The sequence below is a fragment of the Periophthalmus magnuspinnatus genome, chromosome 9 (genome assembly GCF_009829125.3).
Source record: "Periophthalmus magnuspinnatus isolate fPerMag1 chromosome 9, fPerMag1.2.pri, whole genome shotgun sequence".
NCBI classification, from domain to species: Eukaryota; Metazoa; Chordata; class Actinopteri; order Gobiiformes; family Gobiidae; genus Periophthalmus; species Periophthalmus magnuspinnatus.
Window position 1 is genome coordinate 1,907,422 of NC_047134.1, and position 26,866 is coordinate 1,934,287.

The following is a 26,866-nucleotide window of genomic DNA, read 5'->3' on the forward strand; positions in this document are numbered from 1 at the left end:
AAGCACAATGTACTTGTCTTTCTGTCCTTACTGCTTGGGCAGACCTGACACCTCTTCCTTTTAGAGTCAGGTGGCCTGAGTGGGGTTGTGGCTGGTATTGAGGCAGGGCTGGCTGAGGAGGATGCTGGTGTGCATGGTCTTTGGCGTGGACGGAGTGCTAGAAGAGCGCTGCAGCTGTCTGACCAAGGCTGCAGCCTCTGGATCTTGGGGCACCCACTGTCTTCGCTCAATGTGCGCCTTGACAAGGGAATTTCCCAGCTCCTCAAGAAAAATTCTCCGCTTGTATTTTTTGGTTGAGTTCCAACCTTGGTCGATGTGGGTCCACAACACAAATGCATTATATGCAGACACATCAACCATGTTGTAGAACACAGCCATTGGCCATCTTCTGGTCATTCGCTGGCAAGTGTAGGTGGCAGTCAGCTTGTCGAGGTTGTCCACTCCGCCTTTGTTTTTGTTATAGTCAAGGATAATTATGGGCTTTCTGTCACTTCCTGATGACACGGCTGCATCTCTGTGCAGAGTAGACATAAGTACCACACTCCGGTTCTTCTTTGGACAATATGAGACAACAGCGGTGGTGTCTGTAAAGCAAAACGTTGAGGAAAGTGGAGCCCTGCCCTTCACCTGCGAGATTTCAGCAGGCAGCTCAGGTTTATTTTTCTTTACTGTGCCCACCATGGTAAGTTTCCTCCTAAGAAGCTCTTGTCCAATGTCATAGCTGGTAATAAAAATTGTCACAAGTGATATTGTGACCCTGTGTGAGTGAAAGCTTCAGTCGTGGCCGATGTACCTCTGCCTGCACACGTTGAAGTTGGAGGAGGACATGCTGAAGACGGAGGTGGACATGATGTAGATGGACAGATACAAGTGGACATTATGAAGATGGAAAGATACAGATGGAGGGGGACACGCTGAGGATGGAGGTGGACACGGTGAAGATGGAGGTGGACATGATGAAGTTGGAGGTGGACATGACGAAGATGGAGGTGGACATGATGAAGATGGAGGTGGACACAATGAAGATGTACAGATAAAGATGGAGGTGGACATGACGAAGATGGAGGTGGACACGATGAAGATGGACAGATACAAATGGAGGGGGACACGCTGAAGATGGAGGTGGACATGACGAAGATGGAGGTGGACATGATGAAGATGGAGGTGGACACAATGAAGATGTACAGATAAAGATGGAGGTGGACATGATGAAGATGGAGGTGGACATGACGAAGATGGAGGTGGACACGATGACGATGGACAGGTACAAATGGAGGGGGACACGCTGAAGATGGAGGTGGACACGGTGAAGATGGAGGTGGACATGCTGAAGACGGAGGTGGACATGATGTAGATGTACAGATACAAGGGGAGGGGGACACGCTGAAGATGGAGGTGGACACGGTGAAGATGAAGGTGGACATGATGAAGATGGAGGTGGACATGATGAAGATGGACAAATAAAGGTGGAGGTGGACATGATGAAGATGGACAGATACAAATGGAGGGGGGCACGTTGAAGATGGAGGTGGACATGACGAAGATGGAGGTGGACATGATGAAGATGGAGGTGGACACAATGAAGATGTACAGATAAAGATGGAGGTGGACATGACGAAGATGGAGGTGGACATGATGAAGATGGACAGATACAAATGGAGGGGGACACGCTGAAGATAGAGGGGGACACGCTGAAGATGGAGGTGGACATGATGAAGATGGAGGTGGACATGATGAAGATGGAGGTGGACATGATGAAGATGGACAGACACAGATGGAGGTGGACATGCTGAAGATGGAGAAGGACACGGTGAAGGTGGAGGTGGACACAATGAAGATGGACAGATACAGATGGAGGTGGACACGCTGAAGATGGAGGTGGACACAATGAAGATAGAAAGATACAGATGGAGGTGGACATGATGAAGATGGAGGTGGACATGATGAAGATTGAAAGATACAGATGGAGGTGGACACGATGAAGATGGAGAAGGACACGGTGAAGATGGAGATGGACATGATGAAGATGGAAAGATACAGATGGAGGTGGACACGCTGAAGATGAAGATGGACAAGATGAAGATGGAGGAAGATACTTTGATAAAGGAGGTGGACCCGATGAAGATACACTCAATATGTGTCTATAGGTTTAGAGGTTGTGGAATTGAGAGGCTGTGGGCAAAGAAACAACACAAAAGAGGATATGTCGATAGTCATTAGCTTCAGTGCTAGATACACTTTCTATGCTGTATTTCCAACTTGTACTTCATTAAAAGTGTCTTTCGACGAGGATGGGATTCGAACCCACGCATGCAGAGCACAATGGATTAGCAGTCCATCGCCTTAACCACTCGGCCACCTCGTCTGTGATTTAGATGGTTTTAATAGAAGCTCCTCTCTCACTGGATGTTAGATACGCAAAGGAATCATAATTTTTCTCGCTGCGTTTAAGGTTCTCTTTATTTGCCCCACAATGAAAAAAGTTTGGTCCTCTACAGCCCTCCACTCTACCAACTACCAAGTTGGACTCTGGTAAAGGGTAAGATTTGACTCAATATGTGCCTTAATGGGTTTAAAAGGAAATCTGAGGACTGCCAAATATCAATGTTGTATTCTGTCTTTTAAGTAGGGTGCGCTGAAATGGGACAGCACTTGTCGTGCTGGAAATTACGTAACTGCCCTTTGATGCACACTTCCAAAGGTGATTCTAAGGCCATTTTGGAGAATTGGGACACGGCTACAGACAGAGTTCGACAGTACAGTAGATTTAGACACGGGAAATCCGCATATCCTCCAATATTCTCACCACAGTGCAGACCTTGAAGGGAGCCTCGCAGTCTAAAACACAACTGGAGGATGCAGGCATTAATCCCACTACCTCTTGCATGCTAAACCAGCACTCTACCATTTGAGCTAATCCCCCTCCATTTGAATTTCTCAGTTGGTCTAAAGGCTTCATCTGAGATCTCCTATGATGACCACAGGAGATCCACAAATGGTACAAAACTATTCACTTTAAGTACCTCTGTTTCACCCGTATGTGGCTGCGGTTACAGTAATGTTGGATGTTTACTGGGTACTCCTCGTACTATCTTCAAAAAAGAACTGCTGCTGTGGAGTTGAAAGACTGTGGGCAAGGAAACAACACAGACCAGGAACTGTTGTTAGCCATTAGCTAGGTGCTAGTTATACTTTATATGCTGTGTTTACACACACCTTGTACTTTACTAAAACTGTCTTTCAACGAAATACAAATGTAGTTGGACATGCTGAAGTTGGAGCGATACAGATAGAGGTGGACAAGCTATAGATGGAGAGATACAGTTACAAATTTTATGTAATACAAAATTTGCCTTCTAAAAAGCCACACAGAGGCCATCTAGATTTTAACTGGAGACCTCATGATCTGCAGTCGAATGTTCTACCATTGAGCTATACCCCCACAATATACCACTGGAGGATGCGGGCATCGATCCCGCTACCTCTCGCATGCTAAGCGAGCGCTCTACCATTTGAGCTAATCCCCCTCCAGTACTGGTCACAGTAATGTTGGATGTTTACCGGGTACTCCTCATGCTATCTTCAAAAAATAACTGCTGCTATGGATTTGAGAGACTGTGGGCAAGGAAACACCACAGACCAGGAAGTGATGTTAGCCATTAGCTAGGTGCTAACTAGCTAACTAGCTAACTTAAATTGGTTATTGTTAGTGACATTCAAATCGATCTCACATACAATAATGTCCAAGCAGCTCAGCACTCTCGCACTTTACAACTGCAATTGCACTTTCTTTTTTTTCTTTTTTTTTTTTTGCATCTGAGATCTCCTACGATGACCACAGGGGATCCACATATGGTACAAAACAATGGTACAAAATCTGAATTTGGAGAAATACAGATGGCCGTGGACACATTGAAAAAGTAGAGAGTCAAATGGGGGTGGACTCACTGAAAACGAAGGTGGACACGCTGAAGTTGTAGAAATATGGATGGAGTCGGACATGCTGAAGATGGAGAGATACAGACAGAGGTGGACAAGTTGAAGATGGAGGTGGATACGCTGTAAGTGAAGGAGGACATGCTGAAATTGGAGAGATACAGAGGTGGACAAGTCATAGTTGGAGAGATACACTTACAAATTTCATGTAATAAACAATCTGCTTACTGAAAGCCACACAAAAGCCATCTGGATTTTAACTGGAGACCCCATGATCTGCTGTCAAATGTTCTACCATTGAGCTATACTCCCACAATTTATGTTTGGAAACTTGGCAGTGGACTGAAATGGCCAATTACATGATCAGTTGGTGAGATTTTTTGGAAGAGGGTGTTGACATTTTCAGGGTAGACATTGAAGGAAGTGTTGCAGTCTAAAACGCAACTGGAAGGTGCAGGGATCGATCCCGCTACCTCTCACATGCAAAGCAAGCACTCTACCATTTGTAACAGTAATGTTGGATGTTTACTGGGTACTCCTTGTGCTATCTTCAAAAAAGAACTGCTGCTGTGGAGTTGAGATACAGATGGAGGTGGACATGATGTAGATGGAGAGATACAGTTACAAATTTCATGTAATACAAAATTTGCTTTCTTAAAAAGCCACACAGAGGCCATCTAGATTTTAACTGGAGACCTCATGATCTACTGTCAAATATTCTACCATTGAGCTATACCCCCACAATCTATGTTTGTAAACTTGTCAGTGGACTGAAATGGCCAATTTTATCATCAGTTGGTGAGTTTTTTGTTAGAGGGTATGACACCAGACTGGTAGAGTACAAGACATGAATTGAATCTAACCCTGAGAGTCTGAGTAGATTTGGACATGGAAAACCAGCATATTCTCCAATCCTTCCCACGAAAACCTGTTCACATTGACAGTGCAGACCTTGAAGGGAGCCTTGCAGTCTAAAAGAGTACTGAAGGATGCAGGCATTGATCATGCTACCGCTATGAGAGTGCTCTACCATTTGAGCTAATCCCCCTCACTTTCAAATTTTGCTTAAGATAGAGATGGAGGAGGACATGCTGAAGATGGAGGTGAACACATACAGAAAAGTAGGAGGAGGAGGACAACCTGAAATTGGAGCGATACAGATGGAGGTGGACATGTTTATAGATGGATCTTTTCAGTGTTTTTCTGTGCCAAACTTTTATCCTGCTTCTCATGGACAATGTCTAGACATTTCTCTTTGAGACTTAGCAAATATTATTTACATATGCCATTTGAACTCTTCATCCTTCATGTTTAGCCTTTTTCATGTGTGTTCAGAGAATGCTGTTTACTCTGAGAAAGAATTGCTTACATCAGCTTGAGTGCTGAAACTGACAGAAGCAAAAGCACAAAAATAATGAGCAAACTGTTATCTGTCCTCTTGTAGAGTTTGATAAAGCTTCAGCGGTGGCCTACGTACCTCTGTCCTTGTGTACATTCTAAAGGTCTTTTTGCTGGAGCACAGGAAATGGTAAGGCACATTTAGTTATACTTTATATGCTGTGTTTACACAAACCTCTTACTTTAGAAAAACTGTCTACCGATGAGGACGGGATTCAAACCTACATGTACAGAGCACAATTGATTTGCAGTCCATCGCCTGAACCAGCGGTTTACAGTTCTCTATTTTTGCACCACAAAAAAAAGAAAAAAAGAGGCATCTCCTTCGAGCCGGATTTGAACCAGCGACCTAAGGATTTCAGTTTGGAATTCTACAGTCCTCCGCTCTACCAACTGAGCTATCGAAGGTCAGTCAATAATGTACTGTTGCCAAATCAGACTCTAGCAAAGGGGAAGATTTGACTCAACACACACCTTGTACTTCATTAAAAATGTCTTTCGACAAGGATAGGATTCGAACCCACATGTGCACAATGGATTAGCAGTCCATCGCCTTAACCACTCGGCCACCTTGTCTGTGTGTTTGTTTTAATAAATGTTACTCTCTCACTGGACGTTACATAACCCGAAAAGGAATATGTTTGCCCACTGTGTTCACTGTGTTATCAGACAATAAAACTCAGTGCACAGAACACTTATTTTGACCTTAATAGACATCAGCAAAATCAATGTCTTCGCTGCATAAATGCCTGACATTTTTTTCTAGGAAGGACTGTGAAAACCTAACCCTCAGTACAATCTGCATAATCTCTGGTATAAATGTTGATTTTTGTTCATACATGTAATTTAAAGTGTTTGATGCAGCAAAGGAAAAATAAGGATGGATATGTAACAAAGAGGTAACTGCTCTGCTCCTCCGCCGCTCTGCTCCTCCGCCGCTCTGCTCCTCCGCCACTCTGCTCCTCCGCCACTCTGCTCCTCCGCCACTCTGCTCCTCCGCCACTCTGCTCCTCCGCCACTCTGCTCCTCCGCCACTCTGCTCCTCCGCCACTCTGCTCCACACATGCTCACATCCTTACATGACAATATTTACTACAATTTTTACCATAAACCAGGACGTAAAGGTCAAATGAAACTTTAGCCCCATATTCATAACTCAACACTCACCGTAAGCATTAAAGGGCCTATCCAGGACTAAACCAGAACTGAACCAGGACTGAATCAGGACTAAACTAGAACTGAACCAGGACTGAATCAGGACTAAACCAGAACTGAACCAGGACTAAACCAGAACTGAACCAGGACTAAACCAGGACTGAACCAGGACTAAACCAGGACTAAACCAGGACTAAACCAGGACTAAACCAGGACTAAACCAGGTCTAAATAGAAATGGCCAGATGTAGCAGTCTTAGAGGATCGTTCTTTTGTTTCTCTCTAACTGTTTCTCTCGTGTCTGTTTCAGATGTGAGTGCTGTGAGCTTCACTCAGGTCACTCAGCTGAGCCGTCACCAGCGCCTCCTCAACGAGTGTCGACCAATGAACGACAGCTCAGACTCCACTGAGGTTGACTGAACCAACCGGCCACTCGGGCGCTGCGTCTGACCTCTGCTGAATCAACCGGCCAATCACACGGCTCCATCTGACCTCTGCTGACCACGCCAAAGAACCACAGAGTCTATAGACTGCGTTTTCCTGCCCACACCTCTTATTTTATTAGCCTAATCATAAGTACTGTGTAATTTACACAAGTTTTGTCCTAAACTTGACTACATATGTCACATGTCCAATCCGGAAATAAAATCATAAACCAAAAATTGTACAAGGAAAAAAAGTCCTACACCTAATTTTTTTCCCATGTTTTTGAGCAAAATATATCCCAGTTACAGATTTGTTGTACAAGCAGCTCTGCAGGTCAAAATAAGTCCACTGTTTGCTGTCTGCATCTAATTAGAAAGCATTTTATTGTCCGATTCTGGCCTCTGAAAGTTGTGAAAAGTGCTTATAAACTCATCATGGTGAATAATTTGGATGTTCTGAGTGCATAAGGTCAGTGAGGAGTAACTTTGGACCACTGCAAACTGTTTAAAATGAACCAGTTCTGTTTTTCACATTTTGAGACAGTAGAAATCAGATATATTAACTACGTTTTAATGAAATGGCTGTTCTGACCCGTCGTGTGCACGTTCAGAGGAGGCGCTCGCACTCGCACTCGTCACGCAGGACCTGACGAGCCGCTGCTGACATTTTGAAATGGGACGGTTTGGAGGTAGCGCTGAGGAGCTCGGAGGAATCGGGCTGATAAACCTCACGTGTGTCACATCTCCTGAGATCGTGCGGGACGAGCGGATAAAACGTGAAACGGCTCTGCGCTTTTACAACCCGCTGGAGGACTTTTTTTTTATTTATTGGAAAACAGCAATTCGATGGAGCAGATGGAATTATGGATCAGATTTTCTGGGTTGAGCGTATTACATGATCTAAAAATTCAACAAACTTTATGTTACGTGGATTCATGAGCCACGTGAGCCATTTTTAATTCATTGAAACCATTATTTGTTGTAGTTAAAGCAGCACTGTGTGACTTTTCTGGTGGACAGTAGCTACCTGCTCGTCTCTATGGAGATTTTGTTGCTCTGGCTGTAGTTCCTGGTCCTTAGACGTGCCTATTCTTGAACGGTGTCGCTGTCCGTGGTGCTGAATCGTCTCCTGGTTTACATCGTGGAGGAAGGAGGGTTTATATTTTTAGCACAATAGCACAAAATGTTAGATACATGTGTTTTAAAGTGGGGATTTTCAGTGTTTGGAACCAATCTAATATTTCATCTGTGAGAACTTAAAGCAGACATAATGAGCTTGTGTCTCTATAGTTCTCACCTCTGCGGATCATTTTGTTATAATTTACACATTTTAAATCAGAATATCCATCTAAAACGACTTAATAAAAGAAAAAAATCCAAAGATCGTCAAAATGGCGTCTTGAAAATAGTCGACTTCAGATGAATCAAACATGAATCACTCCAAATACAAGTTCAGAGGCTCAACGAGAAGTAAAACAGCGTGATTAAAAGCTCGAAAAGTCCATTTTGCAGAATACGTCTGATGTAAAACTACTGTGGCACTTTTTCTGGCTGAAGCAAAATGTATTTGTTGCCCATCTTATTAAACCCGTGAGTACAGGAGCAGCTTCACATAAACACAATCTGACAATCCAGCAAAAGCACAAACAGTTCACATTTTAGAAAGTATATTTTTACATCTTTAAAGGGCCCATATAACTCAATTCTCTGGTCTGTTCTGATGTTGTTTCCTCGTCACAAACAGACCTAGAGTTGTGTTTTGTTCCATTCTCACATGTTTAACAAACAAACCTGCAGATTTAGAGTGAGTTCTTCTCTCAAACTGAAACACTCTGTTCCACCTTGTGATGTCATCATGTGGTGATACAGGAAGTGTTTTTAAACTCCACACGCCTTCACTAGAATCATTTGGATCATTTCAGCTCTTCATCTCTACTGAACTAAAGGTAAAAGGAGCTGTTAACTTAAAAACTACCACTTGACATGACATCACAAGGTGGAACAGAGCATTTTGAGCTTTGGAGATGTTACAGACTGATAAAAAAAAAGGTTGAATGAAACAAATTACAACTCTAGATCTGTTTTGAGAGTCCATTTTGTGTCATTTATAGAACTATAGTCTTTACAATCTCAACAGAATCTCTTTACAAAAGCCCTTAGTTTTACGTCTTTTACGTCTGAATAAACACATTATTAGTTGGTTTACAATACCTTATTCTAATCGTCTTTTTTTGTTATTTCGCTCAGGGGTTCATACAAAGATTCCCCCAAATCTCTGTTCAATATGAGAGGTACGACATCATCAAGGAACAACGCCTCAGACGCAGCTCCTTTTGTTTAATATGTCTCTTGTTCTGCAGTATCACAGTCACTCATGTACCTCCATATTCTAGTCTGTCTCTGCTTCACACCTGGGAGCCGTGAAGTTTCCAGGAGATGTACAGTTCTTACAAGAGCTGCAGAATAAACAAACCATTTTGAGTGAATCCTGAGCCGCTCCTCTGGTCTCTCATCCATCTCTGTCTCTTTCCTGATCTGTGTCGAGCTGTAACGACAAACTGTAAAGACGAGGTGCAAAATCAATGTTTTTTTTTAGCTTCCTGTCGTGTTATAATGTTGTTCCCATTTCAAAAACATGTCTGAAAAAGTTTTAGATGTCATTCATGTGTGTCTGAGTAATCTAGCGATCTCTCCCGGGCCCTATTCAAGCCCTAAAGCTGTAAGATTCTGTACGAGGCTCCTCCCACAAGCCTACTGTACACAGCAACGTGACGAACCTGTGATGTGCAGTAGTTTCTTTAATGTGATGCAGCTGATTGTGTTGTGATAGTGCTCTGAAGGGGGAGGGACTTAGCACAGAGAGCAGAGGGAGAGGAGACGAAACTGTAACTTATAAATCATATCAGTACGTTGTTTAGGGTGAATATAGCATTTTCAAAACAAGGAAACATGGTGATTTTTGTTATGTTTTAGCAGGTAATTCCCCAGAGAAGTAAAAATATCTCTTCTTTCATGATAAACTTTAATGATAACTTTTGCCGAGCGCTTGGGAGACGGCGCCGGTGACATTTCACGAATCCAGGAAACTAAAGTCTGATGATCTTCAGTAATAACGAGAAGCAAACTCGATCGATGGAGCCGAAGCACAGACGCAACATTGATCTGGGATCTGTGTGAGGAAGAACCCAACGATGTTTATGCTAAAGTCACAAAACTCCAGATCACATCAGCAGGACTTTGAGAATCCTGGTGGAGTGGTGTTTGAATCTGGCTAATTTAATGCAAAGTTATTTAGCACATTAAAAAAAAAACAACTTCAGCAGCTCTAAAAGATTAAATAAAATGAAATACAGTGGTCCCTCGTTTATCTCAGGGGTTACGTTCCAAAAATAACCCGCAATAGGCAAAATCGGCAAAGTAGAAAGCTTTATTTTTTACAGTTTTATATATATAAAGGTTGGAGACGTGATTCCAGCACCTACAGACTCTGGTTCCTTTGACGTACAGTGCCCTGAAGATGGAAAAACGATATAAAAATTACCTTTCTTCAACCACTGACGGAAAGGTTGGCGGTTGGCTTCCACTTGGGCAAGACACCGTATTGTAGTTAATTTATTCAGTCGTGTCACTGGGCAAAAAGAATTACATATTTGCATCACACTAACATTCGAAACACTCATCCGTAACCATCTATTTTTCTCTTAGCAAAGCAGCTAACTTGAAACATTGACCTTGAATCTCTTCCAGATATTCCACGACAGTTTTCCATTTCCCACACAACAGACGCCATCATTTACACATGTGACATTCACGTTCCAATGCAATTCCGCACGCACGCCGACGCCTGGAGGAGCTGGGATTCTTTCGGAGGGACTGGTGGCTGCATCCCAAACACACATTCCCAGGTCTGGTGCCAGGCGCGTGTCTAAAAATGCCAGTTTCTTTCACCTGCTGGGTATGATTTCCATGTCTCTGCGGTTTGATATTGAAACCATGCGAGCTCGGATGGGGGGGGTAATCTGGCATGTGTTGGGGAGGCTGGCACCCCTCCTCCCCCTGCCCTCAGGTGTCACGAGCGCATGATAAATGGACTGGTACCGCCGAGACAAAACACATCGCCCCTAGCAATATATTTCCATAACTCCAGTCTGCTTAGGAGGGGTATATGCCATAGACTGATAACATTTGGGCTCCATTAGAAGACATCAGGAGACGGGCCCCGGCTGCAGAAGGCTTTAAACGCAGTTACAATGAGTTTAGACAATTCAAACGCAACTTTTGGAGAGGAGTTATGTAACGGCGTGAATAGACCCGGTTTCACGAGGCTGTATGTGCTGCTTTCACATCACAGTTTGAAAAGGAACTGAAGGGAAGGTCAGATTTGCTGTCACGATGCTGATATTTTACTTCTTGTTTATGGTAAATATCTGTATAATTACTAAGAAAAGAGATGTTATTTTTATTACCGCTAAGACAAACAGTAGTGATATTTTGCTCTCACGAAGACGGGATTTGTTTTCACCTGATGGAACTTTAAGACATAAGATTTTAGGCGTAAAATAATTAGAATCTAGTTCAATATTGGATAATGGTTCAAATTAAAACAGCCCTTTTCCGTCTGCTCAAAGTCAGACTGTAAAAAAGAAGTGGACTAGCAGTTATAGCGGCGAATTTGGAGATGATGTCCATAATTGGAATTCCGACCGTGAGTATCATAGCAACCGAAGAGCCAATCTAGAGCGAGGCTGTTGAAGGTAACGCCTCTTCACGTCCACACTGCTGGTTTAGCAGTGAGCGGGCGCTTAGCAACTTTAACAATCAAAACTGTTGCTAACGCTAACAGGGGAAAGAAGGCGCCTGATTTGTCTGTTATTAATGTTCAGATCTTGATTTACAGACACAATAGTGAAACTAAAAACCCAGAGAATGTAGAATGCGAAGAAGATTTTAAGACCAAAATGAGTGGGGGCGACGCTTCTTCAATAGAAAGTGAATAAGAGCCAAAGGTGATGGAACCGAAGTGTGTCAGTAATCTTTTCCTATTCGGAACGTGGTGGCTAGCACGTTAGCTATGTCCATTTATATATACAGTCTCTGGGTGGAACATAACAAAGTCAAATTAGTAAAGTACAGCATTTAAGTACACATTTTAGGCATCTGTACTTTCTACTCCACATGATTGAATTAGACTGAAAAGTAAAAGTATTTTTCATTATTGTTGCAAAGTTTGAGCAAAAATATATATTAAAAAAAATAGAAACAGCTAGAAAAAAACAATCAATTCAGTTGTTTCTGTTGAACAAAATACAACACAAATCTTTATCAAAATCATCACATTTGAAGCTTTATAAGACCTCAAAGTATGCACAAAATCCTGTTACTTTTAACTTGTTAAGTACATTTTTACAGGTACTTCAATACTTTTACTTAAGTAGATGTTTTTCATATGATTGTTTTACTTTTACTTGTTTTTTTTGCTGTTATATGTGTCCCAAAACCACTGCCCAAAGTACATACGCCTTACTGTAAAGAGCTAGCTAGCGTGTGTAGCTAGCTCCTCCCTTCACACAGACAAAGGCAGCGACTGAACCCCGTTAGAACTGAAGACGCCTCTCGGATGAGTTGCAAAATGTATTCTCTCTTAAAAGTCTTTGTCCAGGTGGCAGCTTTTTTTCTTTTGCGACAGAACCAACATGGACGACGAGGGATTACACCGACATCCAACACGCGCAAATGAAACGAAACATGACCCCGGGTTTGTTTTTGATGAGGACACACCTGTTTAACTGTAGCAGGGAGAGAAGAGAGGGAGGAAGTTTGCCGGGATGAACTGTGCATGTGTAATTTGAAGACTCGCTCCATGTTTTGTGAATGAGTTTGTTGATTAAGCCTCTGGTCTTGGCACGTCCGGGTTTCTCAGTTTCCAACTCCAGTTCAAACACCACAAGCAACGGGATTCATTTGAGTTTTTTTTTTATTTTAGCTGAGTCTGGAATTTACACTATGCAACGCCAGAGGACCTAAAGAGACAAATGAGTGAGGTAAGTTAATATATAAAGTTTATCGTATTAAGACTTCAGTGCTTTCAACGGAAAGAGCAATGGATTTGTTTGAGTCAGTATTTCTCCACTGGGACCAAACACTGGTGGTAGAGAAGAGGAAGAGATGGAGAGGCTGATGGTTCTGCTATACTTCAGCGAGGTGCGTGAAGTGTCTTGCGCAAAGATACAACAATAGTGATTGGAGTTGAAATCAAACCAGCAGCAACCTCCGTGTTATCCATCATGTCACCGAAACTGTTAATTTGTCATGAAAGCCGTCTTTCTAAGTTAAAGCTGTACTATGTAACTTTTCCGCTAAAGGAACCTCCTTCTGTTTGTCCCCATGGAGATGTTATTGCTTTGCCAGGAATTTTCCACAGTATGGCATTATACTTATCTAAGTATGTGGCTCAAACCAAGACAAGTTACAGGTCCAAGAGAAAACCCCTCACAGTAGCTCAGTTGGCAGAGTATTTGTCCAATGATCTGAAGGTTGGCGGTGCGATTCCAGTCCCCACACATGAACACTGTCGTTGTTTCCTTGAGCAAGACACTTAACCCATCTCGCCCCCAGTGTCTGTGTACACTAGTGTATGAATGTGCTTGAATGGGTGAGTGGTGCCTTGATGTAAAGTGCTTTAAGAGCCTTGAAGGTGGAAAAGTGCTATATGTTTTTCAGGGTTTATCAAACTGAATAAATGCAGGAGAAAAAAGTGAGGTAGAAAAGTGTAAAGATGTTCTTATTATGTATGATTTCCCATTGAACAGATTCACTGTAATCAATGTTTGGCTTTTTAAGTTCTGCTTTAAAATCCATTATGTGTTACTCTCACAGCAAAGCTATAGGTCCACGTGTGTTTTCAATTTACATGTCTAGTGTTTGATCAGTCGTTGCTGTGGTTTCAATTGCGGCCCGTGTACAAATTTCCACTGGCCTGCAGCCTCTGGAATAAAAATAATTATGTGTGGCCCGTCAGCACTGTTGACCAGTGTAAAAGACACATGTACAAGCAATATTATATTTCACCAGAGGATGGCAGCATATCCGCGCAATCGCTGACTTTTATTGCTAACTTTTATCGCTAACTGGATAAAGACAGGTTTAAAGATATTTAAACCTTTGCAAAGAAAATGCTGAGTTTGTTTGGTTCAACATTTCTGTGTAAGAAGATACCACAGACTGTATAAAGACATGGACAGCGTTCGGCTCGTGTCAAATGAAGCTCATCGAGGCTGGAGCAGTTATAGCAGCCAATCTGGAGCTGAGTTCCATATTAGGAATTTCAACCACGAGTATCATAGCAACCAAAGAGCCAATCCAGAGCAGTAATGCTAGTGAGAGTGACCTCGGGGAAAAAAGGCGCCTGATTTGTCTGATTTGTTATTAATATTGGTATCTTGATTTACAGACACAACAATGAGATAAACAAAAAAAAACAGGATGTAGTTAATACAAACATTTGAGACCAAAAAGTGACGAGTCTGACAGCAGCAGTTACAGAGAGAAGGGACACAATTTTTCAATAGAAAGTGAATTGATGCCTGAGTCGATGCAGCCGGAAGTGCGCCCATGATCACTTCCTGTTTGGAACGTGGTGGCTAGCAGGTTAGCTATGTCCATTTATATAAAAAGTCTAACGTAATAAAATGATTTCCATGACAAAAGTTTAATGACATAATGTTTAATGACATCTCCATGCAGACAAGTAGGTGACGGACCCGCATTAGAAAACTTCCAGAGTGCACTTTAAAATAAAATACTGCAGAAGCTTGCTCTCTTTGACCTCCCCTTTAAAACATTAAAGGTCCTTCTGAACCAGCAGCAGACTGAGTTCACCTTTCTCAGCCCTGGCTCCTTTAACAAATGCAGATTTTCATTGCTAATGGAGCTTTCTCTGATACGATTATTGAGCGTGTCGCATGTGTCTGTGTGTGTCTGTGTGTGTGTGTGTGTGTGAGTGTGTGTGCCTGTACATGTCCTCTGCTGTTTACACCTCAGGTCAGCTCCAGCTCAAATCATTAGCTTGCTGAGCCTGAGCTAGCGTTTAGCGTTTAGTCATTTCACACGCTAATGTTCTGCTAATGATGAACAACACTGTGCTGTTAGCAAGGGCACCTTCATGAGCGGGGAAACGCCTTTGAAAAACACACGCGAGTTTGTAAAAGAACATTTAAACCAAACGACAAATGTGAAATTGGTGTAAAATAAAGCCCCATAAATGAAACTGATTTGTGCGTTTCCAGATGCTCAAAGTCTTCAGTCTCATACATTACTCATCAAGCCCGCACTCGGTGGTACGAGTGGGCGATACTGAATATGAATGAATATCTCAGTATGTTTTGCATTATATCATTAGCAGTGCTTCAGGAATGTGCTAACATGAGCTAACTGAAACAAAATCTGAATGGACCAGAAAATGAACCACAAAAGTGCAGATAGATCACTTTAAATTAATTCTGCAAACTGGACTTTTTTAGCCATGTTAGCATTGTTTCCTATAGTAGTTTCTAGAGCGATTCATGTTTGAGTACCGTATTTTCCTGGACCAAAAGTCACACTTTTTTCATAGTTTGCCCGTGGGTGCGACTTATACTCAGATGCGACTTATATACACGCTCACTGTGACGTACGCGTGATACTCGTAGGATTCGGCAGAGTCTCAAACTCATTATCGTACACATTTTTTAAAAGTCAAGGGCTCGTTAGTGTGATGTGCAGCTGTCCATAGGGGGCGCTGACAGCTACACGCCGCTTTGTTGTGATGACGTCAGCTCCCATTGGACTCCACAGTTTTCTAACGCAGAAGTCAGTGGATTTGTTTATTTTATTAAGTGGTTTTAGATGAATATTGTGATTTAAAATGTGTAAATTGTGACAGAATGATCCACAGTGAATTGTTCTGTCTGTTTTTGAGGTTTTATTTTTAGATGATTCTAACATTCTAACTTTGGATATTTCCAAAACAGCAGCTGCTCATTTTACAGATGATGTCACAAACTAAAACGCCTTTTACACTTAAGCAGAAACTGTTTATGGAAAAAACAAGCTGATGTAACGGAATGTGAGAACTGGAAATGAGCGGGATGTTTTGACGGACGATGACGTACTGACTACTGCTTTTTATCTAAGACAGTATCCCATAATGCTTTGTGATGTGATATCGCTATCTATTTTTAGCAAATGTGAAAAGTGCTATTATCATATTATTAATATTTTTATATACGTACCGTGTCTCTAATCGTGGTTAAAGTTATTTCTGACGCAGACTGACAGGAGTGTGGCTGACAATATGTGTCTATGAACGCTCTTTTACCAAAGAACAGTATTTTCTGGAGTATAAGTCGCACCAACCAAAAAATGTATAATAATGAAGAAAAAAACATATTTCACATATACTGTAAATCACATCTGAGTATAAGTCACACCCCCCAACAAACTATGAAAAAAAGTGCAACTTATAGTCCGAAAAATGTGGTAATACAGTGGTCCATCGTTTATCACGGGGGTTACGTTTCAAAAATAACCCGCAATAGGCGAAATCTGCAAAGTATCAGCTTTATTTTTTACTGTTATTCTCTATGTTTTTGTCTGTAAAACCCCTCACCACACACTTTATACACTTTTCTCAGACGGGCATTAACATTTTCTCACATTTTTCTCTTTGATTAATTAATAGTGACTCTCGTGTATTTCACAAATCCTCTGACCGCGCCTCTCCGTCCTGGCGCCGCTCCTCTATAGTATCTATCCAACGTTTATGTAAATTTGTCTGAACACATTCTGTACTGGACAGGAGACACGGCACGGAGGAGACTGATGGACAATGGTCTACAGTCCAACAGCCAATCAGGACGCACAACACAATGGTCTACAGTCCAACAGCCAATCAGGACGCACAACACAATGCACATTCATTGGCTGTAAACAAAAGCATGTAAAATTACGCAAAAAAAAAATCCACAAAACAGCAACACTGCAAAAAGTGAACCGCAATATGGCAAGAAACCACTGTATTTCACATATAAGTCGCACCCCTGGCCAAACTATGAAAACAAGTGACACTTATAGTCCAGAAAATACAGTAATGTTGTAAAAATCTGTCAAAATGAGTCCGCTGTGTATCGTCTGTATCAAATTCCAAAGCGTCTTATCCTTTGTAAACCAGGAAGTGTAGTTACGGTTAGCTGTCTGTGTTGTAAAAAGCACTTATAAACTCATCATGGTGAATAATCAGGATGATCTGAATGCGTAAGGTAAGTGAGGAATAGCTTTGGACCACTGCAAACTGCTTAAAATGACCCAGTTCTGTTTTTGAGACAGTAAATACCAGGTAAAGCGCCTTACTTAGCAGGTAACACTCACAGTCTTACCGTCCAAACCTGTGAAGCTTTTTAAACAGATGATATTCACATTCATACAGGTTGTGTGAAGTGTCTTGCCCAAGGACACAATAACATTACCTTCCCATTATCGTATGATCGATGTCCCTCCCGAGCTCCCGTCGTCCGCGCAGAACTCAATATAACTCTTTCAACTGTAATCACCATCTTGATTCATGCCCATACAAGGCCATCGCCAATACCTTTTTCTGCCTAATTGCCTGGTAAAGAATCGATGGCGAGCCGTCTGCGTATGCGCCCGTCCCGCTCATCCATAACTGCCACGCGGAGAGGGTTATTCTGCAGTAATAACACCAGACGCAGTATTAGTATCGAACCCCGTGATTCATCTGCCGGGACTCTGCTCCAAACATCCGGGTCGATGCACACTTCTGCAGGAGGAGTTTTCATTATAACCACTTAAGAACGGACACAGCGGAGAGACGTTTGCGCGGCGTTCGTTTAAGGCTAATTGAAATGTTTGCTAACGTGAAGTTGTGCAAAGTTCACGTTTTATGCTTGATAAAAGTGCACACTGTAAGCTGTTAGGTGAGGGAAGTTTAAAGAGGGGCTATTTTACTTCTACGGGGTATTAAAGAGGAGGTATTTACTTCTACAGGGTATTAAAGAGGAGGTATTTTACTTCTACGGGGAATTAAAGAGGAGGTATTTTACTTCTGTGGGGTATTAAAGAGGAGGTATTTACTTCTCGGGGGTATTAAAGGGAAGGTATTTACTTCTATGGGGTATTAAAGAGGAGGTATTTACTTCTCGGGGGTATTAAAGGAAAGGTATTTACTTCTGTGGGGTATTAAAGAGGAGGTATTTACTTCTCGGGGGTATTAAAGGAAAGGTATTTACTTCTGTGGGGTATTAAAGAGGAGGTATTTACTTCTCGGGGGTATTAAAGGGAAGGTATTTACTTCTATGGGGTATTAAAGAGGAGGTATTTACTTCGGGGGGGTATTAAAGGGAAGGTATTTACTTCTATGGGGTATTAAAGAGGAGGTATTTACTTCTGTGGGGTATTAAAGAGGAGGTATTTACTTCTATGGGGTATTAAAGAGGAGGTATTTACTTCTATGGGGTATTAAAGAGGAGGTATTTACTTCTGTGGGGTATTAAAGAGGAGGTATTTACTTCTATGGGGTATTAAAGAGGAGGTATTTACTTCTGTGGGGTATTAAAGAGGAGGTATTTACTTCTATGGGGTATTAAAGAGGAGGTATTTACTTCTATGGGGTATTAAAGAGGGAGTATTAAATGATAACACATTTGTTTCTTTTTATTGTTTTGAAAATGCTATATTCGCCAAAAACAACATATTAACATGTTTTATAAGTTTCAGTTTTATTTGCTCCCCGTGCTAACTTACCCCCCCCTTCAGATTCTAGTGAAACTACTGCACTTCAGATCAGGTTTGTGAAGTTGTAGTATGCAGTTTTGTATCATTCTTTTGTGTATTTATGGAAAATTTGCCGTGCAGGACCATGGGTGATTTAGGACTTGTGGGCGGAGCTTTGTACTGCTAACTGTAAGGAGTGTTCAAGAGAGATCCCTAGATTACTCAAACACACATGCAGGACATCTTAAACCTCCTCAGGGTTGTTTTTGACGTGGGAATGATGCAGAAGTATTTGCGTATGTACTCACTATTTGCGTAACTACTGAAACTTTTCAAATGTGGAAAATAATTTGAACCAATAGAGCTTTAAGGACATTAAAGAGGAAAGTGTTCATTCAAAGTGAGTCTTACAGTAAAAACAGGAGATAAGGTGAGTGCTTCAGAGGGTCTAGTGAGAGGGATAGAAGGATGTAAGACACAGATGATGTTCAAGGGTAAGGCCACTGATCATGAAATAACAGATTTAGCTTAGCACATTCCCACGTGGATGTGGACGGTAGTGGAGCTGGAAAAATCCGAGGCGTAGAGAAATTTACAAGTCCTTTATTGGCGTGACACGGACCAGCCTGTGCAGTTTCACACCCGAGTGTCTTTATCAGGGCTTAAGAGTAAAAAAAAAATGGTCACACCATGTGACTTCTTTTTATTTTTTTTTAAATTTATTTTTTATTTTATTTTTTTTTTCTGTGCTAAACCTTTTTATTATTATTATTTTATTTATTTATTTATTTTTTATTTATTTTTTTTCTGTGCTAAACCTTTTTTTATTATTATTTTATTTTATTTATTTATTTATTTTTTATTTATTTTTTATTTATTTTTTTCTGTGCTAAACCTTTTTTTATTATTATTTTATTTATTTATTTATTTATTTATTTATTTTTTATTTATTTATTTTTTTTCTGTGCTAAACCTTTTTTTATTATTATTTTATTTATTTATTTATTTATTTATTTTTTATTTATTTTTTATTTATTTTTTATTTATTTTTTATTTATTTTTTTCTGTGCTAAACCTTTTTTTTTTTTTTTTTTTTCCCAACACTTTTACACATCAACACAACTTTCTCTGTAAATAGAAAGCTGTAAATATTGTATGTGTTTCTATGTCACTGGGTGTTCTTCAAAATAAGAAAAAAAAAAAAAAGTTTTTTACTTTTTATAATGGTAGGTAGAGTCATGTGACCACTTACTTACCCAAGAAACACGATGCATCATATACGCAATGAAAATGTGGATAAAAATGACAATATAGAGACCGACTGTACATGCAAATAACAAACAGTGACTGGAACAGGAGCAAAGGCATCGTCATGAAGGACTGGGGTTCAAAAACGTGGAAGAGCAGTTCATGAAAAGAGAGCAAAGTCTGTCTCCTCATTGAGACCTGGAAACAGACCTAGAGTGTGTATACAGAAGGTCTGTCTTTGTAAAAGTCTTTGGAGCTGATGACCTCCTCTGGGGCTACATTCAATGACCTCTATCCCCACGATTTTAAGGTCATTAATGTTCATGTGCGCCTTAGTTTTGAAATGTTTGGCAATAGAATAGTCTGTGTTTTGAGTTCTGATTGCATATTTCTGTTCAGCTAATCTTTCTTTGAGTTTCCTGTTGGTTCGGCCGATACAGAAGCAGCCGCAGGCACAGTCTAGTCTGTATATTACATATGTAGAATTACAATTGGCAAAAGAGCAACAATGAAAAGTTTTAGCTCCATCTGCGTCTCTAAAATGACTAGATTAGTGGATGTGTGGATGATGATTGCAGGTACCACATCTGTAAGTACCATTGGGTTTTTTTTGTTTTGTTTGTTTGTTAGATTTTTGAGGAAAGTGCTGGGCTTTTTAGCAGGCAAATAATTGTTCACAAGTTTGTCTTTAAGTGTAGGGTCCGTCTAAATGCAAATGTGGAGTGTCTGAGAATACCGGACTGAGTCACAAGAGCAGATGTTCCAGTGTTTTCTAATGATGTTTTTAATTGTCTCGGCTTTGTTGCGGTTTTCAATAGAGCAGAATATTTAGTTAGACGCTGGTGTGGAAGAAGCGTGGTCCTCCGATACTATAATGTGATACCTGTATTTACCACGGCTCTTCGTTTACGTTCTAATATCGTCCTGCTAATATATGTCTGTATGGGCGGTCACAGGGGTTATACTTATCTGTACGTCCATTGTTCCGTTGATGCAGTTTTGACCCTTTTTGCCCTTGTTGACATGTGGTTGCTAGGTAACAGTTATTTAATTAAATCTGTGTATGTCACATCTGCCGCCCGTGTCTAAACCGTAGACCTTATATATAAATGGACATAGTTACACTGCTAGCCGCTCTGTTCCATACAGGAAGTGAGCGGGTTCATAGTGAGTCCGGATCTATTGACTCTGGCTCCAATTCACTTTCTATTGAAAAGCAACAGCTCTTTCTATAACTGCTGCTGTCAGACTCATCGTTTTGGTCTTTAATGTTCGTATTAACCCTCTACATGATCCTGGGGTTTTTATTTCACTATTGTGTCCGTAACTCAAGATATAAACATTAATAACAGACAAATCAGGGGCCTTCTTTGTCCGAGGTCCGAGTTGCTAAGCGCCTGCTCCCTGCTAAATCAGCGGTGCAGGCTTCAACAGCCTTGCTCCTGATTGGCTCTTTGGTCACTATGATACTCGAAATTTGTTAGTTATAGCTCAAATTAGCTGCTATAACTGCTAACCTCGATGAACTTCTTTTGGAGCTGAACGTCACACTCACTCAGTCCACTTCTTTGTACAATGGTGTGGTTCAAACAGGAACTAAAATTAAAAAAAAAAGTGTAGTCTAACCTTTGAAACACAAATATTACCAAACTGTCCCGATTTTAATCTTTATATTCCACAAATTTGCATAATTAGTAGCAGGAGTGATGCCGCAGTGCCCATTATAGACCAACCACTGACTAGTGCTGCAGCTACTTTTAAAAAGACGCTAGGAAAATTGTTATTCTGGACATTAAAGTTCTCGTTTTGCATCGCACGTATAGATCCATGTGTGACTATAGAAACACGCAGACAGCTGTGGAATGTGAAATGAATGTAAATATGTTGAGGCTGCGTCCTTGAGTCCCTGGACCTTCTCCTCACTCTCAGGTTTAACAGGTGAAACAGGTGAAACAGGTTACGAGGCTGTTTGGTTTTACAGGAATTCAAATAAAACCCCAGTGATTTCTGCTGCCGACTCAGCTCCCGCACAACCTCCACTGGACCTTTTAAAGCCGCCTATGGGCTTCATATTAATACAGTTTAATATTTCAAAACTTTTTTTTTTTTTAAATAGTTGTCTTATTATGAAGATTACTCAGAGACAAGTGGGGTTTTATGAGATTCTAAATGAAGCGTTTGCACCTTTCTCAAAGCAGTTTAACACACTGGACATTTGTGTTGCCTCTAGACAATTTTAATTTGAATTTATATATCGAGATTAGTCCTCCAGCTGGGTACTCCTTGCCACGATCCTGGCTTGGGTCTGGAGAACTGGCTTTGGGTGTGGCACTGTGGTCATCCGGTTCATTCTATAGCACTTCATTTACCTGAGAAATGTTTAAAGAAAAGACCACATACTTTTATGTGTTATATGTCTATTTGAGTAATATATTGTTCAGTGTAACAGTACTCTTACTCGAGTATAAGTTGTGGTTCCTCTTCCCTCTGTGAGTGACTTGATTTGATGTGTGTTTCTCGCAGCTCGTTCAGATATGATTTAATTTGGTTCATTTTTAATAATGCGTTGGATTTATGCAGCTGCTTTCAAGACATCCAAAACATCCATTCACTCCACGCTCTGTAGAGGAAAGTTACTGTAGCCACAGACGCCCTGGGGCAGACTGACAGAAGCGAGGATGCCAAACTGCACCATTGGCCCACTGATGTATCTAGTCCATGACACAGGCCTAACCTTGAAGCTAACAGGAAACAATGACAGCGCTCAAAGAAGTTTAAAATGTTTTATTGATTGAAGTGGTTGTGTATCAGCTGACTGACTGTAACTGACTTGTTTGGAATTTCAACTTACCCATGTTGTCTGCCATCTTAGGTGTTCCGGCTAGATGAGTCCCCCGGAGAGCCTGAGCACCTTAACCCTATTGTGGCAGACGCTAACGATAGAACACTGTTGTGGATTTTCCATCACGTTAACTCTACAACCAATCGTGCTCTAATGTAAATTCAAACGGCGTCTCAAAGCAGAAACATGGGGCTCTTTAAATATGTTACTGTCATTACCGTAATCTGTTTACGATGTCCCTCAAAGACGACCAATCAGGGATTCCCCCAGTCAGTTATTCGATATGTCAAAGGAAAAATACAAATGGATGTGTAAAATAGAGGTAGTTGCGTGAAAAAATGCAATACTGATACTTCCTGTAACATGATTTTTATGGCTAAAAAGAATAAAAGTCAAGGCGAGCTGCACTGGTCTATAATGTGCTCAGTCCTTAAAGGGTTAAGAAAGTTCTGGAGCAGACCACTGTGTGCTGAAGAGGAGGGGTGTCCAAATATTTTAGCTTTTTTTGTATATAATTCGTTTTCCACAGTTGACGCGGATAAGTTAATGTAGGGCTCTATTTTTGACAACCGATTTGATTGAATAAAGATTTACAGTGTTTTGTTAGTAATAACTTTTAACAATATTATTGGATGTGCTGAAACTTATCTGTGCTTCAGTGTGGGTTCAATCAATTAAAGGAGGTGCTCTATAAAAGAAGCAAACCTCAGTCTGCTCAAAGTGAGGCTGCTGTGTGTACAGGAGGTTAAAGCCACGCCGATTTGAAAATGTTCCTGTTTTTGTTAATATTTTTGGTGTTGGAAAATAAATGCAGTTGGGTCTGCGCTGAACAAGTCGTCTCAGCTCTGCCCTGTTCCTCGTCTAAACCGCTAAGTTTTCTATCCGGGCGAACACAGGCACCTTTCACTGTCTCGCTGTTTAAAAGTGTATAAACATGCATTGTGTCGTGCGTCCTGATTGGCTGTTGGACTGTAGACCATTGTGTCGTGCGTCCTGATTGGCTGTTGGACTGTAGACCATTGTCCATCAGTCTCCTCCGTGCCGTGTCTCCTGTCCAGTACAGAATGTGTTCAGACAAATTTACATAAACGTTGGATCTCAGTGTGACTCTGAAGTGCTGTACGTTTGCAATTTGTTTTCTCCCCGACAAAACCCACAATGTCGACGAAACGTTCTGCACCGACAAAGACGCCGACGAAGGTTTGAACTTTGAGAGAGTTTAAACGAGAGAGAAATGTGAGAAAATGTTAACGCCTGTGTGAGAAAAGTGTATAAAGTGTGTGGTGAGGGGTTTTACAGCAAAAACAGAGAGAATAATGTAAAAAATAAAGCTGTTACTTCGCAGATTTCGCCTATTGCGGGTTATTTTTTAAAACGTAACCCCCGCGATAAATGAGTACTGTATTCCGTGCAAAATCTCTTCTCCGCTCAGATATCCGTCATTATTGGACACACAAACAGTCACCTTCCTGCAGCTGTTAAAGATCATGTAGAGCCATCATTCCTCTTCTGCTTCAGCGCGCTTCAGTCCTAAGTTCAGATAATCAGTTTGGCAGGAGCCCAGCCGCTCCCAAGTCTACCTCGGAGCGCCGCGATTCCTGCCCGAGCATTCTTATTCATAAGTGTTTCCTCTAAGTGCTTTCTGTTGTACGACAAGGCAAAGCGGGGCGGCCATTTCACCCTGAGGAGAGGAGGAGGAGGAGGAGGAGGGGAGGCTGTTACTGGAATCAAAACTCCATCACACTTGTCACGTCCCCGTTTGAGTTTGCGTTAGCGCCGGCTGAAAATGGAAATGCCAATCTCTGCGCTGGGACTGACAAAGCACCATCAGCAAAATCAAATCGACTGCTTTAAGATTCTACAATGAAGGGTCTATTTTTGTAATAATGAGGTGGGATTATTATGGAAAAAACATACGGAACATCGTGAAACTTGTCCTGTGCTTCTCTATTTTCTGACTTTATGAATTAAAAGACTAGAACTCGCTGAACCTTTTGAACATAACTGAAATGCTGCTCGGCAAATCCAGTCGGGCTTTTTTGAAGAGTGCTTTTAATCAGTCGTCTACCTGCTGCCGCCGTTTGTCAAAATAATAAAGAATAAGTTGGTACCAGAGCATGTTGCTGATAATTTACATACGTAGATCATCTCTAGCAGCAGCAGGAGAAAAAGGATGTGTTTGTACCTTTCGCTCGTGCCTTCCTAAAACAAAGAGGTCTTGTTGTCACTGGAGTTTTGTCACTTGAAACGTGTGTGCCAGGGCTCTCTAACCTTTTTCCTCCAGTGAGCTCCTTTACAAGACGACAACGCCGGAGAGCTACTCATTTTGGCGGGTGCAAGAAATTGAGTAAATCTTAGTGTCACGGTGAGTTTTAGATGAGGTACAAACCATTATTTATTCATTAGACCACAAAGTTAGCCATCAAAATGAAACTTTTACAATGGTAATTGATACGATTTTACAATTTCAGTACAATAAATGTAATTCAGAAATCTTTTGTCGAGCTGTTTGGAATGGGCTAGAGAGCTACTGGTGCTATTGTTTTTTCCAGATCAATGTTTAGTTTGTTTTCATCCCTGACCATGCCGTGTGGACTGCTCACTAGCGCCTCAGAGTGGTCACGTGATGCTGCTGTGACATGTCCAGATGATTTAAACAGGTTTTTTTTACGGCTGGAGGCAGGATAACTGCGCCATCTGCAGTCCGACTTCTTCAGACTCCAGGTGTGTGCCAGATCAGCCTTTTCTGAAAACCACATTATAGACCGGGACGAGCGAACGTCATCGAGACAAGAAGACGACAAACATCGTCGCTGGATTAAGGAGCCAATTGAAGTACAGAAACGTGCTCATAAGACTTTAAACCGGGACGAGGGGCCTTTTTACTCTCGCACTCCGGGGAAATTGTCCTGAAGAAGTCGGACTGTAGATGGCGCTGTCAAAAACTTGTTTAAATCAGCTGACCGGACAAGTCACAGCAAGATCACGTTACCACTGTGAGGCGCTAGTGAGCAGTCCAAACTGTCAAGGATGATACAAACTAAACCTTGGTCTGAAAAAATAATCTATTAAAATAAACATGTTTTGTCATTTTGTTTGAAAATTGCCGTGGCAGATGGTTGGATAATTGTTATGAGTGTGACTTTCTTTCCTGGTTAAGGGGGACGTTTAATAAGACTAGGCCCCCCTCGTCACACATCAGATCTGCCACCTCCCCAGAGAGATTTAAACGGCTGATGAAAACGCACTTTGTTACACTGGCTTTTAATTCAAGGTGATTGTCTATAGATTTTTCTGCGTCCTTAACCTTGTCTTATTGTGTTTACTCATTTGTATTTTGTTTTTTGTTCTTTTTTTTCCAGAAGGTGATGATGTCGTGCTCTAAGATGAGGACAAGAACCAGCTCTTCCCTTTGCTTTACACTGTACTTTGCCCTGAAATATCCAAATTCTGATCATTTCTTTTAGTGACTACACGTAAGAACTCAAAGTATTACAACAGAAATCTACATTTTAACAATATTAATCATCGCTGCCTCCATCTGTTTTAAATATTATTGGCCTATAGAACGTTGCACTGTTGTTGCAAAGAGTTCTGTTTTTATCTGTGTTATTAGGCACTTTGGGGCAGTACTGTCTATTTTTAAAAGCGCTAAATAAATAAAGCCTGACCTCTGACCTTTGACCTTGAGCTATATGTGTCATTGGCCGTATATGGTGCATTTAAGGGCTTACGTAACTTTCGGCGCGACAAGTGCTGTCCCATTTCATGCACCCGACGAATGCGGCCGAGATGTGCCCTGCGTTTCCATGGAGATGGACCGTAGCCGAAGCGTGCATCCGAGCACACTTCACGCACTGCTATATCCCATCATGCACCGCGCCTACGGAAAAAAAGAAATGAAAATGGAGTACGCTACGCAGCAAAGATCTGTATGAGGCGACCCGACTCTCAGTGAAGTCCTGTAATTGACCAAACGGGGAGCAGAATTACTCCTTACACTTGTATATTAGTGCAGCTTTGGTAATGTTTAATATTCATCCTTATTTAAGAATATTCTTTTGTCTTTAGGGAGCGGCGAGCAGACGCCTGAGAGG

The 26,866-nt window shown here is 41.3% G+C and overlaps 1 protein-coding gene and 4 non-coding genes across 5 annotated transcripts; 1 reads left to right on the forward strand and 4 right to left on the reverse strand.

The window, feature by feature from the left end:
* Positions 1 to 899: 899 nt before the first annotated feature.
* On the forward strand, positions 900 to 6,908 carry LOC117375692 (uncharacterized). The gene is given in 12 exon segments (XM_033972004.1): positions 900 to 1,023; positions 1,094 to 1,180; positions 1,183 to 1,241; positions 1,277 to 1,339; positions 1,375 to 1,460; positions 1,510 to 1,583; positions 1,654 to 1,745; positions 1,781 to 1,841; positions 1,844 to 1,891; positions 1,962 to 1,999; positions 2,035 to 2,155; positions 6,799 to 6,908. Coding segments are annotated over 12 exon segments (963 nt in total).
* Positions 2,284 to 2,365, reverse strand: trnas-gcu (transfer RNA serine (anticodon GCU)). Its single transcript has one exon. It is a non-coding gene; the product is annotated as a tRNA-Ser (tRNA).
* On the reverse strand, positions 3,455 to 3,527 carry trnaa-agc (transfer RNA alanine (anticodon AGC)). The gene has a single exon. It is a non-coding gene; the product is annotated as a tRNA-Ala (tRNA).
* trnay-gua (transfer RNA tyrosine (anticodon GUA)) lies at positions 5,656 to 5,742 on the reverse strand. Its single transcript is given in 2 exon segments — positions 5,656 to 5,691; positions 5,706 to 5,742. It is a non-coding gene; the product is annotated as a tRNA-Tyr (tRNA).
* trnas-gcu (transfer RNA serine (anticodon GCU)) lies at positions 5,834 to 5,910 on the reverse strand. Its single transcript has one exon. It is a non-coding gene; the product is annotated as a tRNA-Ser (tRNA).
* Positions 6,909 to 26,866: the final 19,958 nt, after the last annotated feature.